This window comes from Grammomys surdaster, unplaced genomic scaffold, assembly GCF_004785775.1.
Source record: "Grammomys surdaster isolate TR1022 unplaced genomic scaffold, NIH_TR_1.0 165, whole genome shotgun sequence".
In the NCBI taxonomy this organism is placed as follows: domain Eukaryota; kingdom Metazoa; phylum Chordata; class Mammalia; order Rodentia; family Muridae; genus Grammomys; species Grammomys surdaster.
In genome coordinates this window covers 14,416,257-14,428,939 of record NW_021604613.1, presented here as the reverse complement: position 1 = coordinate 14,428,939, position 12,683 = coordinate 14,416,257, and the positions used below count along the sequence as shown (strand labels likewise).

At 39.1% G+C, this 12,683-nt stretch overlaps 1 protein-coding gene across 1 annotated transcript in view; it reads right to left on the bottom strand.

The window, feature by feature from the left end:
• Cd28 (CD28 molecule) overlaps positions 1-12,412 on the bottom strand; it is a 29,244-nt gene extending 16,832 nt beyond the window's left edge. The window contains exon 1 of the mRNA XM_028765815.1: positions 12,314-12,412. Coding sequence (XP_028621648.1) covers positions 12,314-12,371 — 58 coding nt within the window. The 5' untranslated portion in view covers positions 12,372-12,412. The remainder of the gene's footprint in view (positions 1-12,313) is intronic.
• Between the last annotated feature and the right edge of the window lie 271 nt (positions 12,413-12,683).

Here is a 12,683-nt window from a genome sequence, read left to right as displayed (position 1 = left end):
TAAAAGGAACTTGAAGATTAGCAAAAGCCAATCCCTTGTTTTATAGATGAGGCTACTGAAAACAAAAACAGTGAATGACTTTTTTTTTTCAAACCAGGTCACCCTAAATACTAAAGAGCTGATGTGTAATTTATTTGTGTAGGTGTAAAGACTGATGCTTTCAATCATGAATGAACAGAAAAAAAAATAGAGAGAGAGAGAGAACAACCTTGTTCATTCAACAAGACTAAGTTGGTTTTGTAGTTATATTTAAAGGAAGTATGTTTCCAACTAGCTCTTCCTTGCCTGTGATTTTCCTTTCTGTAGTCTCCATTACCTATAGTCAACTACAAACCCAAATCATTTAATGGGAAATTTCATAAACAATTCATAAATTTTGAATTGGCATCACTCTGAGAAGGATGGGGGTCTAATGTTACTCACCTAAGATGTGAATTATCCCTTTATTCTGTGGTTCTACAACACATGTGCTACCACCACAATCACCAGTTAGTCGTGAAACCGCTCCCTGAGCTATCAGATCAACCACTGAGGTATCTCACTGGTTTTGTTCAAACGACCTTTATTTTACTTAATAATGGCCTGCATTATATGAATAGTGATTCTGGCAAAACTTCTCTACTTAATAAAGAAATCAAATGCTGAGGTACTTAGGATGTATGCTAAGGAGGGAAAGTCACACCAGTTTGCTGCTACACCTCTGACTGCAGAAGGAGCAGCCGCAGTGTGTGACTGGCTTGGCAACGATGGGAAAGACATTCATTTACAGAGTTTTACTATCCAGGGTTTCAAGTGTCTACAGAGGATCTTGGAACATGTCCTCCATGGATACCAAGGGATAAAACAAAGAGTTTGCTCACAATTCGAGAGACCTACTATCATAGATGAATCTCAATGAAACCTACAGGCAATATTATCATACAAACTGTCTCTCATAAAGAATTTCTCTTTCACAAGTAGTGGTTATCCATTGTACCTCTTCTATTTTAGTTTAGTGCCATGTACAAAAAGATGTCAGTCAGCTCATAAAGTTGCTTTTTAATCCAACTTTTAATGGGTGAATCCTTAACTAAAAAATACATTTTAATCATATTTAAACTTATAATATTCTAGCTTTCCTTTTTTATATCATAAGCATCACAGTGAAATAAAATGGCCCACCAAGGCTGGTATGACTCAAGACTGAAGCATACACTGGCATGCTAAAGAAGATATTAGAAAGATATACATACTTAATTAGAAATTGATTTTTCTTCTAGGAATTCTAATGGATTCCATTTATTCCCATCACAACATTTCTATACATTTGAAAAAATGAAGTTATAGCTTTCTAATTCTGATGTTTTCTTTCGAAAATTCCAAGTGAACAGAATTTGATGTGTAGTAACATGTTAGGTAGGGGACAGAGGCGGGGCTATGTTTGGCCATATTGGACTCTTGTGTATGTAGTCAGTTGTAGAGGCATCACTGGTTGCCCTGGCAAAGAAGGCCTGGGTCCTAACCACAGATCTGATTGAGTTACTATAACTTTCCTCCCAGTGTATTTCCTGTTAGGGACTAGGATATCCTTCACCTCCTAGCTCCCTGACCGCTTGCTTCCTTTTAGACTCTATAAGATACAGTTTCTCTGATGAGCCAATCTAGTGGTTGCTCTGGTGCCTGTAAGTCAAACTAAGGGCTCAACATCCTGTGGCTCAGGTAACTAGTTTCAAAGCAACTATGGTCATTTTCTCTTATTTTCCATCGACTGTTTTCTTGAAATTATCCCCATTTTAAAAAGAAAGCATGGTATAAGTAAAGTCTTTTTTAAAAATGAATTTGAACAATATGATATACAGGCATGTATGTTGACTCTTTCAGGATTCCAACTGAAAATACATGGACTGTTCCATCACTGGTACCAGTAGGCAGGCTTGTTTATGAAAGATGCACCATTTAAGTTGTGAGACAGTAGAACCCAACAGGAGAGGGGACACCTGTGGCATGTAGCAGCACAGCTGTGACCACTATTAGATCTGAAGACAGGAATTGCCAGAGCAAGAGGGAAACACAAGTGTAGCAGAGGCCACTGTGACAAAGCATGACTACTGTTGATTAAAAAAAAAAAAAGTCAACCAACTAACCGTGTCTGAGACTGTATGCCATAGCTATCAATTGTATCCAGCCCACTAAGTCTTATTAATAGAATATAAGACTTTAAAGTAAAACTTAAGTATCACTCAACTCAGACGATTATACATTGATTATAGATGCCAATGAAAACAGAAATAGAAGCCTGATGAATAAATTTACTAAATGAGTTACTTTGGACCATTGCTGGTCTAGGCCATACTCTTAACTCTGATCTATATTATGACCTACAGCACTTTGGATGACCACAGACTCTGAAAACCATATTAAAAAATTTAAATGCAAGTTAAAATTAAAAAAAAAAGATTATGGTCATTTTCTCTCATTTTCTATTAACTGCTTTTGTGAAATTCTCATTTTTATAAGAAATCATGGCAGAAATAAAGTCTCTCCCCCTCCCAAAAAATGGCTTTGAACAGTATGATATACATGAACAATAATGTAGAAAACACTTGTCTTTGTCTCTTTAAAATGTTACTGTCCTATATACAACTGTCAGAAAGTACCTCAGAGGTCAAACAGTTTGGTTGAAAAAAAAATAATCCCATCTGAGTACTGAGACATAAAGCATTCATTTCCAGGAGAGTTATTTTATCAAAATAATTAATGTATGCACTCTGGAAACAAAATTTGATTAGTCAGAAAATTGTTCTCTGATATTCTGAATTCTTCCATGACAAAGTCATTAATTCAGCAAGTAAATAATGAGCTCCACCGTATTTGGTTCTTTGGAGATGGAAAGATGTAGAAGAAGCCCTGCTAGGTACACAGCTATACTCAAACCCACGGACGGTACATGAACTCTCTACAGTCATTGACAGTTGCAAGAAAAAAAAATAGATTGACTGACTCTGGAGGCTTCTATACAGAACAGCCTTTAGCTGGACCATGGAGTCTACAGTAAATTGAGATAGGGTAAGATTAAGAAAATGATCTTATTGCAGGGGTTTATCAGAAAGTAGCAAGGAATTTTATTTATTTAAGGAAGAAATAGGTAAGATGTTTACACCAATCCTGTAGAGGCCTTTGATGCCAAAAAAAGGCATGTGGATTTTTCCAGGACTCTTTACATTTAAGGTAAGAATGGAGCCCCACCTTCCCAGACTCCCCGCAGGGAGAGTTAGCGCGGTAATATGAAGGAAAGTTAAGGACAATTCAGAGCAGTGAGACTGTTGCCATTACAGGTGTGAGCTGGCAAGGCCTGAGCTACAAAAGGATGAGCAAAGTGTCAGTGCTGGACTCACAGCCAGTGCCCATGAGTGGAAACTCACCCGAGTCCCAGCGCCAGCTGAGAGCAAGAATAGAGACAGCATTGACAATGTAATTAATAAGTGATATCTGTTTGGAGAAAGAAAACTGATGGATTGTTTCAGAAATGTTAGACTTAAAGGGTGGATAAGGCACTTCAGGGAAGATCAGGAAGGAGACAAAAGGACAGGCTAGAGTTTTAGGAAGCTGACCGAGACTGAAATATACTTAGGTCACTTGTGTTGAGGGTGAATGGTAATTTTAAGATGTCTAGAAAGCCATTGCCTACTCCTGTGTAATCTAGCCCCACCTCTCAAGGATACCATCGTGGAACTGAAACTCCTAAACACAGAACCCCATAAGCCTGAGAACAATACCACTTACCATTCATAGGACAACAACTGTCCTCTTGTTTTCTAGAACTAGAAGGATGCTATGACAGAGCAATTTGATTAAATGGAAGTGGTGTCATAGCAAATACCACTGGACCATTCAAAAAAGTTATATTAAAAAAAACTGTATTATTCTAGGACCCAAAGAGTAGGTACCTTTATTAACTTTCAACACAAATATTATGACTATAATTTAATTTTCAAATATGGAAAACATAGTTATAAAAGAATTATTTACATGAGTAGAATATTTTTAATCACTTCGTTGTATAAATTCACAAATAAGATTACACAACTAAATTAAGTTACAGTGACTTCTTCAATCTGGCTACCCTGATATAGTGTCTTCTACATGTGCATTTTAATCTAATGAACAGATCTTGGGGCTCCTGAGCCTTAATCTTCTGAGCTCTCATTCAAAACATATAAAGAAATCAGCAAAACATTTCTCTTATCTGTTCTGCTCTCTGTGAATATTAAACATTTGAAGAGGCTGCTCAGGGCTGACATACACAGACTCTTCTAGGTAGACGTCAGAGTCTGGAATTTTGGAAATAATGACTGTTTTAGACCTGAACTTTACAGTGGAAAATAAGAGTCAACAAAGGCAACACTGCTTCCCCAAACCCTGCAGCCATATACATAAGCATCTAAGATTCTAAACAAGAGATCTAAGAGATTTCAGAGATAACTGGCTTGCAATTCTCTGCATATATATATATATGTGTGTGTGTGTGTGTGTGTGTGTGTGTGTGTAAGTGTGTATGTATATATGTGTGTGTGTATATGTATGTATAAAACACATTCTCGAATCCAATCCCTTCATGTACCAGATGAATGAATTGATACCCAGATAATGTATGTCATGATGTGACAAACTAAAATCCCTAATCACATCTCCCCATCTTGAGAAATCCTTAGATTTACATTTTGAGTTGGGAGTGAAATAGAAAGTTTAAAAAACAAAATAAACCAGCCTTGATCTTCCAAAGATCAAGCAGCTACATCCTTATTCCAAAAACCATGCAAAACAAACAAACCAAAACCCACAGAGAGATGCTAAGATTAACATCCCTGACTGGAAACTGGGAGCTTCCCATTGGTTTGACCCTTGTGGCCCTGTTACCTTAGCCAGGAGCTGAGGTCAAGCCCACACACACTGTGCACGTAGAGATTTGTCCTCTCTCTAATTTTCACGTCTCTTGAGAAGACTTCCCAACCTTCCTTTTTCCTCTTCTTCCTCCTCCTTTCTTTCCTAAGAATATTTTCTCACCTCTAGTCCCTCAAAAGCACACATACACACACACACACACACACACACACGCACGCACGCACGCACGCACGCACGCACGCACGCACATGCACACACACACGTCCAGCTCTTAACTTCCTTCAAATATCAGACATGGCTAAGTCATTGAATTGCACCATTTATTGCATTGTTGCTTTGTAAAACAAACAAACAAACAAACAAACAACAAAAAAACACCATGAGAAACGTTTCAGGAGATCTAGTTCCTGATTGGCTTGCCTTGTCTGTCCACTCCCTCTTCTTTGCACTACTGTTTTGTCCCACTCAGCTTTCTCTTCATCTTGAGAAGTTTTCTCTTCCATCCCCAAAGCTCTCCCTAAACTCAGAAGTCTGACTGGTCCCCTTGTGAGCATCACTCATTTCTCCTCCCTTCTCCAGTCTTCTCAGGAAGCCCTTTATCCTTTGATTTCAATAATGTTCCTTTGGCTTTCTCCTGCCCTCCCTCTGAAGCCTTTGCTCTGTCTCCAGTGCTCACTCCAGCTGCCTCCTAACCAGAGGAAAATTCCCAGATTCTGTTCAATTCAGTTTTCCTGATCCCTTTAACCAGTCTGCCATCCCCATGCCTTCTGCTTCCACAGATAAGCATTTCTAAGTACTTTCTTCTGAATCTCTTCCACTGCTTTGTGAGACCCTGAAAATTCAATTCCAGCATTGTTATCAGTATTCAGCCCTTTGTTTTAACCTGGTTATATCCTACCTCCCTAGACTTCCAAGTCTGACGGCCAAGAACATGGAACCATATTTCTAATTTTGTTTCCTTACTAATTTCCTTCCTTCTCAGGTAACATAACCTTGGTCAGAACAGGAACCCTGAAGAAACACACTGAATTTTACATATTTCCTAGCTGTGTGATGCTAGGAAATATGTAAAAGTATGTGGCTAGTTGGACCTGGGTGGTATTTCCATTTTCCCATCTATGAATTATTATAATTATGATAATTTCTTAATAGGCTTTAGAGGGAGATTGAATGCCTTAAACAATGGAAAAGCAAGTAGAAGACTGTCTACAATGTAAGTGCAAACTAAATGTTAACTAGCAATTTTCATCAATAGCATCCTCCGTTAACATCCTACCTACCAACAGCATCCATTTCAATCCCCAACTCTTCATAAAAACTTACAATCCTACAATAACTTGTTGTTGGGAGTAGGGAGTTGAGGCAAGGTGTCACACTCTAGCCAGGCTGGCATAAAATTTACTGAATAACCCAGACTAGCCCACAGTTCCTGGTAATCCTCCTGCCTCTAATTCCTGAGTACTGGGATTTGGGACTACAGTGTGAGCTCCACGCCTAGCTCCTACATTAATTTTGACAGAGTGCTCATTTGATGCATCTATATTTCTGACACATTGCTAGTTTCTTTTCTTTTTCAACAAATATTTGATTAACTCCTACATGCTTCCAGCATTTATGCCCAATACCAAATTTAAATGAGCGAATGAGACGAGAGCCTCTTCCCAAGGAGCTAATAATAGTCTGGATGCAAAACAGATGTTATCAATTCTCAATAACAATTTTGGGAACTCCGAAGAGAACAGAAGCCCCATGTTTTGATATTCAAGGTATCAAAGACCTTCAAGCAATGGGTAGAAAGGGTATCCCAGACTATAAGGGTAGTACATGCAAAGCCATTAAAGCATCATATAGCAACATGAGGTAAGGTAGGGGAATGCCCAACTGTCATCATGTAGCCGTTTCCACATGTTGTCCTAATACAAAGCTTCTCACCTAAATTGCTGAGTCCATTAAAACTAGAGAACTCAACTAATGATCCAAGAAGGTCTTGTGTGCTGTGCCCTTGTGCTTCTGGTCCTTTCCCTCCGTTTCCTTGGTGTCGTGGAGGACTAAGATATGAGAGGTCTAGTAAATATTTGCTAAAGTCAGCTACATTCTCAAAGGACCACCTCTTACACTAAAGGCAGACTTTTCCTCAAGGAGGTGAACTTTCACCCAAAAAAACGAGTGTAAAAACCAGTAGATTAGGAACAGCAGACATGGGCAGAAGGAACCACAGATGAATACAACCTCGATAAGGTCAAGAAGCACAGTGCTGGTGTGAGACAGTGGAGGATGTTGGAGTTAAGAGCTTTTTATAGGGCACAGAAGAAATTAGCTTGGACCAACTAAGATGAGAGCAGCTCAAAGGAGGCATCCAACACAATCTCAAGATACTTGACAATATAATCTCTCTCTCTCTCTCTCTCTCTCCCTCTCTCTCTCTCTCTCTCTCTCTCTCTCAACATCTTGTGACCAGCAACATAGGTTTCTTCTCTGCAAATTGTGAAATACCTATTTCCTCTCATATAAACACCAGTGGTTTATAATTGTTTTCAACAATAATAAATTAGTGTGGATAGGATGCTATTCATAATTGGCCTAAGACTGCAAAAAAAAAAAATCTAAGATTTTATAATTCCTCCTCTGCAAAGTACTCCTAAGCAAAGAAAACCACAACCTTCTTGATCACCAATTTAAAAATTAAAATGTTGACTCTGGAGAGATAGGTCAGTTGGTAAAGCATGAAGAGCCAAGTTCAATGACCAGAAGTCATACTAAAATGCTAGGTGTGATGGCATACACTTATAATCCCAGTGCCAGGGAGGCTGAGACAAGCACATCCCTAGTGCTTACTGGGCTGCCAGTGAGGTCTGCTTGGCAAGGTCTGGGCCAGGGAGAGACCCAAAACAGAGAATCCAAAAACAAAAAACAAACAAAAAAGAAGTGGTGGTGAGTACCAGAAAAATGGAATCTGAGACTGCCCTCCACTTCCACACACATGCACCTGTAAATACACAAACACATAACATAGTACAAAAAAGAATGGTTGAAAATTCCAACACCCACCTAAGTTCTCAATAAAAGAACTAGAGTCATTGTTAGAATGAGGGACATGTCAATAAATAAGATGTCTAAATGCACTGGTGGACATTGGAGAGACTTAAATGTTTTGATTATACATTATATGGTTGATTATGAGCCAGCAACATGATTCAGAAGCTGTGGAAAGGATTTCATGATTAGATTAGAGACTAATGTGAACTGTAAGTAATTCTGAATGACATCGTTAACCTGGTTACCTTGCCAACCAGCATCCAAGAGATAACGATGATGGTGGCAAGGAGATGACGGTAACCATGATGTGGAGATAAAGAAACCCGAAGTTAAGCAAAAAAATTCTGCACCACTGTGAAGTGTCTCTTGCTCATGAAGAGCACAAATATAATTTGCATAATGATACAAAGACAAAACCATGACATTAGCAATGAATCACTAAGGGCAGAGAAAACACTCCTTTCCTGAGTCTGCCAAGAAACTGGGGACTTCTTGATCCCACCCAGCAAATCTCTCTTCTACAGCTTAGGGCAGTCAAACTTAGAGTCACAAACAAACAAAGACAGACAGACAGACAGACAGACAGACAGACAGACAGACAGACAACCCACTTTGTGCATGCTTTCCCCCACCCCTGAGGCCTTAATTTCCCCCCACCCCACCCCCACTGCCAGTGCCTGCTCCCCCCAGCTTCAGGGACTAATTCCTGCTCGCTCACCGAGTCTCCTGCTAAGCTCTGGGTGTGTTGAGCATTTGTTGTCTTGGTCCTCTTTGGTTGATTAACTAGTTGACTAGTTGGGTGGGTGGGTGGGTGGGTGGGTGGGTGGCGTCGGTGCTGTAACCACCACATTACTGCCCGGAGAGTCCCAAAGAAAGCCTCGCCTGACTTAGAGAACCGGACACCCCTCCAGTGAGTTACAAAAGCACTCAGGTCATTTCTCTCCAAGTTTGACTAAACTCTCAACAGAAAAGTTCCAACATCTGTGAATAAATTTCTTAAGGAAAAAGGCAAACTATAATTTGGCAGAGGGAGGAAAGGATTTATCCCTGTCAACCGCCTGTCGTGAGGTAATTGTGCTTTCTGGGAGGTCCATGCCTTCTAGTCTCAGACAAGTGAACCCCGTGTCCCCACCAACGTCTGTGCAGGTGAACAAGAAGAACAATGGCCTCCGATGATAAACCACAAATGAAATTTGCTTCTGGGATCTTGGTGGCATAATTTTTTTTTCACTTTGTCGAGATCAGACACTGTCTACAAGAAATACTTGTAGGAAGATATCCACACAAGACAATCACAGTAATCACAGGGAATTTCTTTACTCCTGAAAATAGAAACGGGGGACATTTAAAAAGAAGAGTCCATATCTAAGGAAGGGAGGCAACGAGAGCCCTTCCCCCGCAGCAAAAGTTTGCATGCCTGCTCTTCACAATAACGATCACAGATTCGTTTCTTCTGATCTGCCTGTGGCAATGACTCATTCTACTTCTTGGAATTGATAAATCAATATTAATTTTAAAAGTCCTTGCTATTAAAGCCTCTGCTAGATGGGTTGCCTTAAAAAGAGGGTAGTTGAGAGGCGGCTGAAAAGATAGTGTATTAACTAAGATCATGGTAGTGAACCAAGCTCTTAGCAAATTCCATATTTTGGAAGTAGCTATTAAACGTACTTCAAATGACAGAAGGCCTGGTCAGTTTTTAACAGTCAGAAGAGCTGGCAGCAGTGCATCAGAATCAGTGCAAATGCAGCCGTCTGCTGATTATATTACATTCCTCCACACACATCTCTTCTTATCTTATTTTGCAAGCACAGCCTCAGAGCCACACTTAACCTTGAGAAGCCAATTATTTCTTTCTGTGCATCCACCACAGAGGAAGTCATTTGCCAAAGACTAACAAGAATAAAGTTTTTAATTACTCTGCTTTGTAGATATGACTTTTTATTAAATGCCAATCATTTTACTATGCCTCTCTACGGAAAAGGAGTTCTAAGGGGGAATACAGAATCATTGGAGAAATCAATCATGTTCAACCCGGCCACTTTGACATGTTCTATCCGCTAAGATTTGGGGAGACATAAAAAGAAATGCTCTCATGGAAAAGTAAACAGGCATTTCCTGAGTTTAGTCTTTAGACTACATGGTCAGCTTGCTGAAACAGATCAGATAGATAGATAGATAGATAGATAGATAGATAGATAGATAGATAGATAGATAGATAAAACCAATGATGTATGTTACCTACACACTCCTACTATCAACCACAAATGATTATACACTCAGGAACCTGCAGCTATGAGCTGGACTTACACTCCAAAACTCAACAGAATCCTGTCTTTTCAGATCTCAGGAGAACTATTGTCCAATATGAATACAAAACACATAACTTTAGCAGATGAAGCATCTAAGGTACAGCTTCCTAACCCTTCCTGTATCATACTTCTATAATTGAGCCATAATGATCTTTCTGCTGTATCATTCAAGCCATGAGAATCAGGTTACACTTAAGCATCATCAAGTAAGTACATTACTGTATGCTGTGAGCCAATGAGTCAAAATTATTCAATTAATGAATATAAAGACTTGCTCCTAACACACAGGCACATTTTAATTCTGCATGTAGCCCAGGTTAGCCTCATATGTGTTATGTATCCAAGGATGACTTTGATCATTCTGATCCTCCTGCCTCCACTGGATTAGAGGAATGTGCTACCATGCCTGGTTTATTCTGTGCTGGGATCAAACTCAGGGTTTCATGTATACCAGACAAGTACTCTGCCAACTGTACTACATCCTCAGCCCAAGACAATAACATTTGACTAGGGAATTTCCTTGTGGGAGGTAGTAGACATGAAGAAAGAAATGAAAAGCACACAAAAGGCTTCACAACCTTTTCCATGGGTCACACATCTTTGCATTTGCAATTATCTTCCTTTCCTTTTAACTTCCTTCTCTTCAGTTTTCTACCTGTACCCCATCCTATTTCATCAATGACCACTTGGCATCAAATCCTAAGAGTTAGTAGGAAAATGAACTGGTGTCTATGAAGCAAAACCTATCTTAAGGTAAATAAAACCAATGATCTGCATGTGCATGAACTTGACAACTTCTCTTTTAGCTATCCCCTTGTATAAGTTCTAAAAGGGGAAAAGTACAAAGCCTTGAGTCCAACCCAAAAAGTTTCCAAAGAAAATACATGAGTTTGTGACAAATGGTTTTTCACAGAGGGCATCAGAAAAGCCCTCTTTTGTTTTGTGTAAAACCACCAGTGTTGAAGTATGGGTAAGGCCTTACTATCTAGTAAATTAGATGTCTTAAGTATTCCTTCAAAAGAAACTTAAGATCCCTTAAACATGATGTGCAGAAACCTTTTAAAAATAAGTTTTAAAGACTCTTTAGCTGTAAATATTTGTTGCCAGATACTGGGGAACTGCATCCTCTAGAGAAATTATTGAACAGTCTCTTCAGTAGATGTCTCTTCATTTGAAATGGAGTTTATGACAATAAACAGTTCTTACTTGTGAGAACCAAAGACTGTTCAGAATAAGAGAGTTCTAGTTAGTAAATATATAGCCTCTTTGCCATTACTATTGAGAATTTGAAGGATTTTAACCTAAGTAAACATATTTCAGCCAACAGTAAAAGGAAACTTACTAGTATCTGTACCAGCTTCTGTGCGTACTACAGGAATCGTCTTGGCACTCGATGAATTCAGGCAGACATAGTACTTACATGAACTCCTGAATTCAGGCAGACATAGTACTTACATGAATGCCTGAATTCAGATAGACAAAGTACTTACATGAACGCCATGTTTACTGGTCAAGCATGAACTAAGACCTTCACAATGATCATTTTATTTCACAATGAAATTGAGGTGATACTCATTTAGGGTCCCATTTTACAGAGATTTAGGTCATTTAAATACTGGCCTAAATTCCACTAGGAAGAATTGAGATATGCATTCAGGCAAGCTAATCCAAAACCTTCAGAATTTACCTAGTTACTTATCATGGTATTCTAGGATGTAAAAAGTAAAATCCTGACCTGGAGGGTGTCCAATCCTGGCACTCAAGAGGCAGAGGTAGGTGAGTCTCTGAATTCGAGAACAGCCTGATCTACAGAGTGAGTTCCAGGACAGCCAAGGCTACTTAGATAAATCCTATCTCAAAAAAACAAAACAATAAATAAATAAAATTTCAAATATAAAAGTTCGTGGGACTAGTTGTTAAATAAAATGTTATTTCTTCCCAAAGGACTTTTGTTAAAGCTTTATTTACTGCATTATGAGAATTAGCTAGTTTCTAAATAGTAGCTTGACCTGTTAGTGCAAAACTTTAAATGTTCAAATTTCACAAGTCACTACAGTGAGGGAAGAAATAATATCAAAATTGTTTACCTGTTACTTGAACTGATGAGAAGAAGTTGAGAGCCAAGAACAGCAGCCTGAGTGTCATTGTCCTGATGAGGGTTAGAGCTGCAGCCCCTCCTCTGTGAGCAAGGCAGAGTGTGATGTGAACTGAAGTCGCACCTGCCAAGGTCTATGACTCTCTGCCATCCAGGGCCACTTTACAGGGCACATGATCAAGGGACTCAAACCACAAGGCTTCGTGACTTTCACACAGGATATTACATTGTTTTTGATGACTTGACTTTTACTTCTTTTAGCGACCAGTCCTTTTTTTTTTTTTTTTAATTTTCACTGAAAAGAAAGTCAACCACCAGATAATGTGCCCAGTAGAGTTATTTGCTGATGAGAATCAGCACTG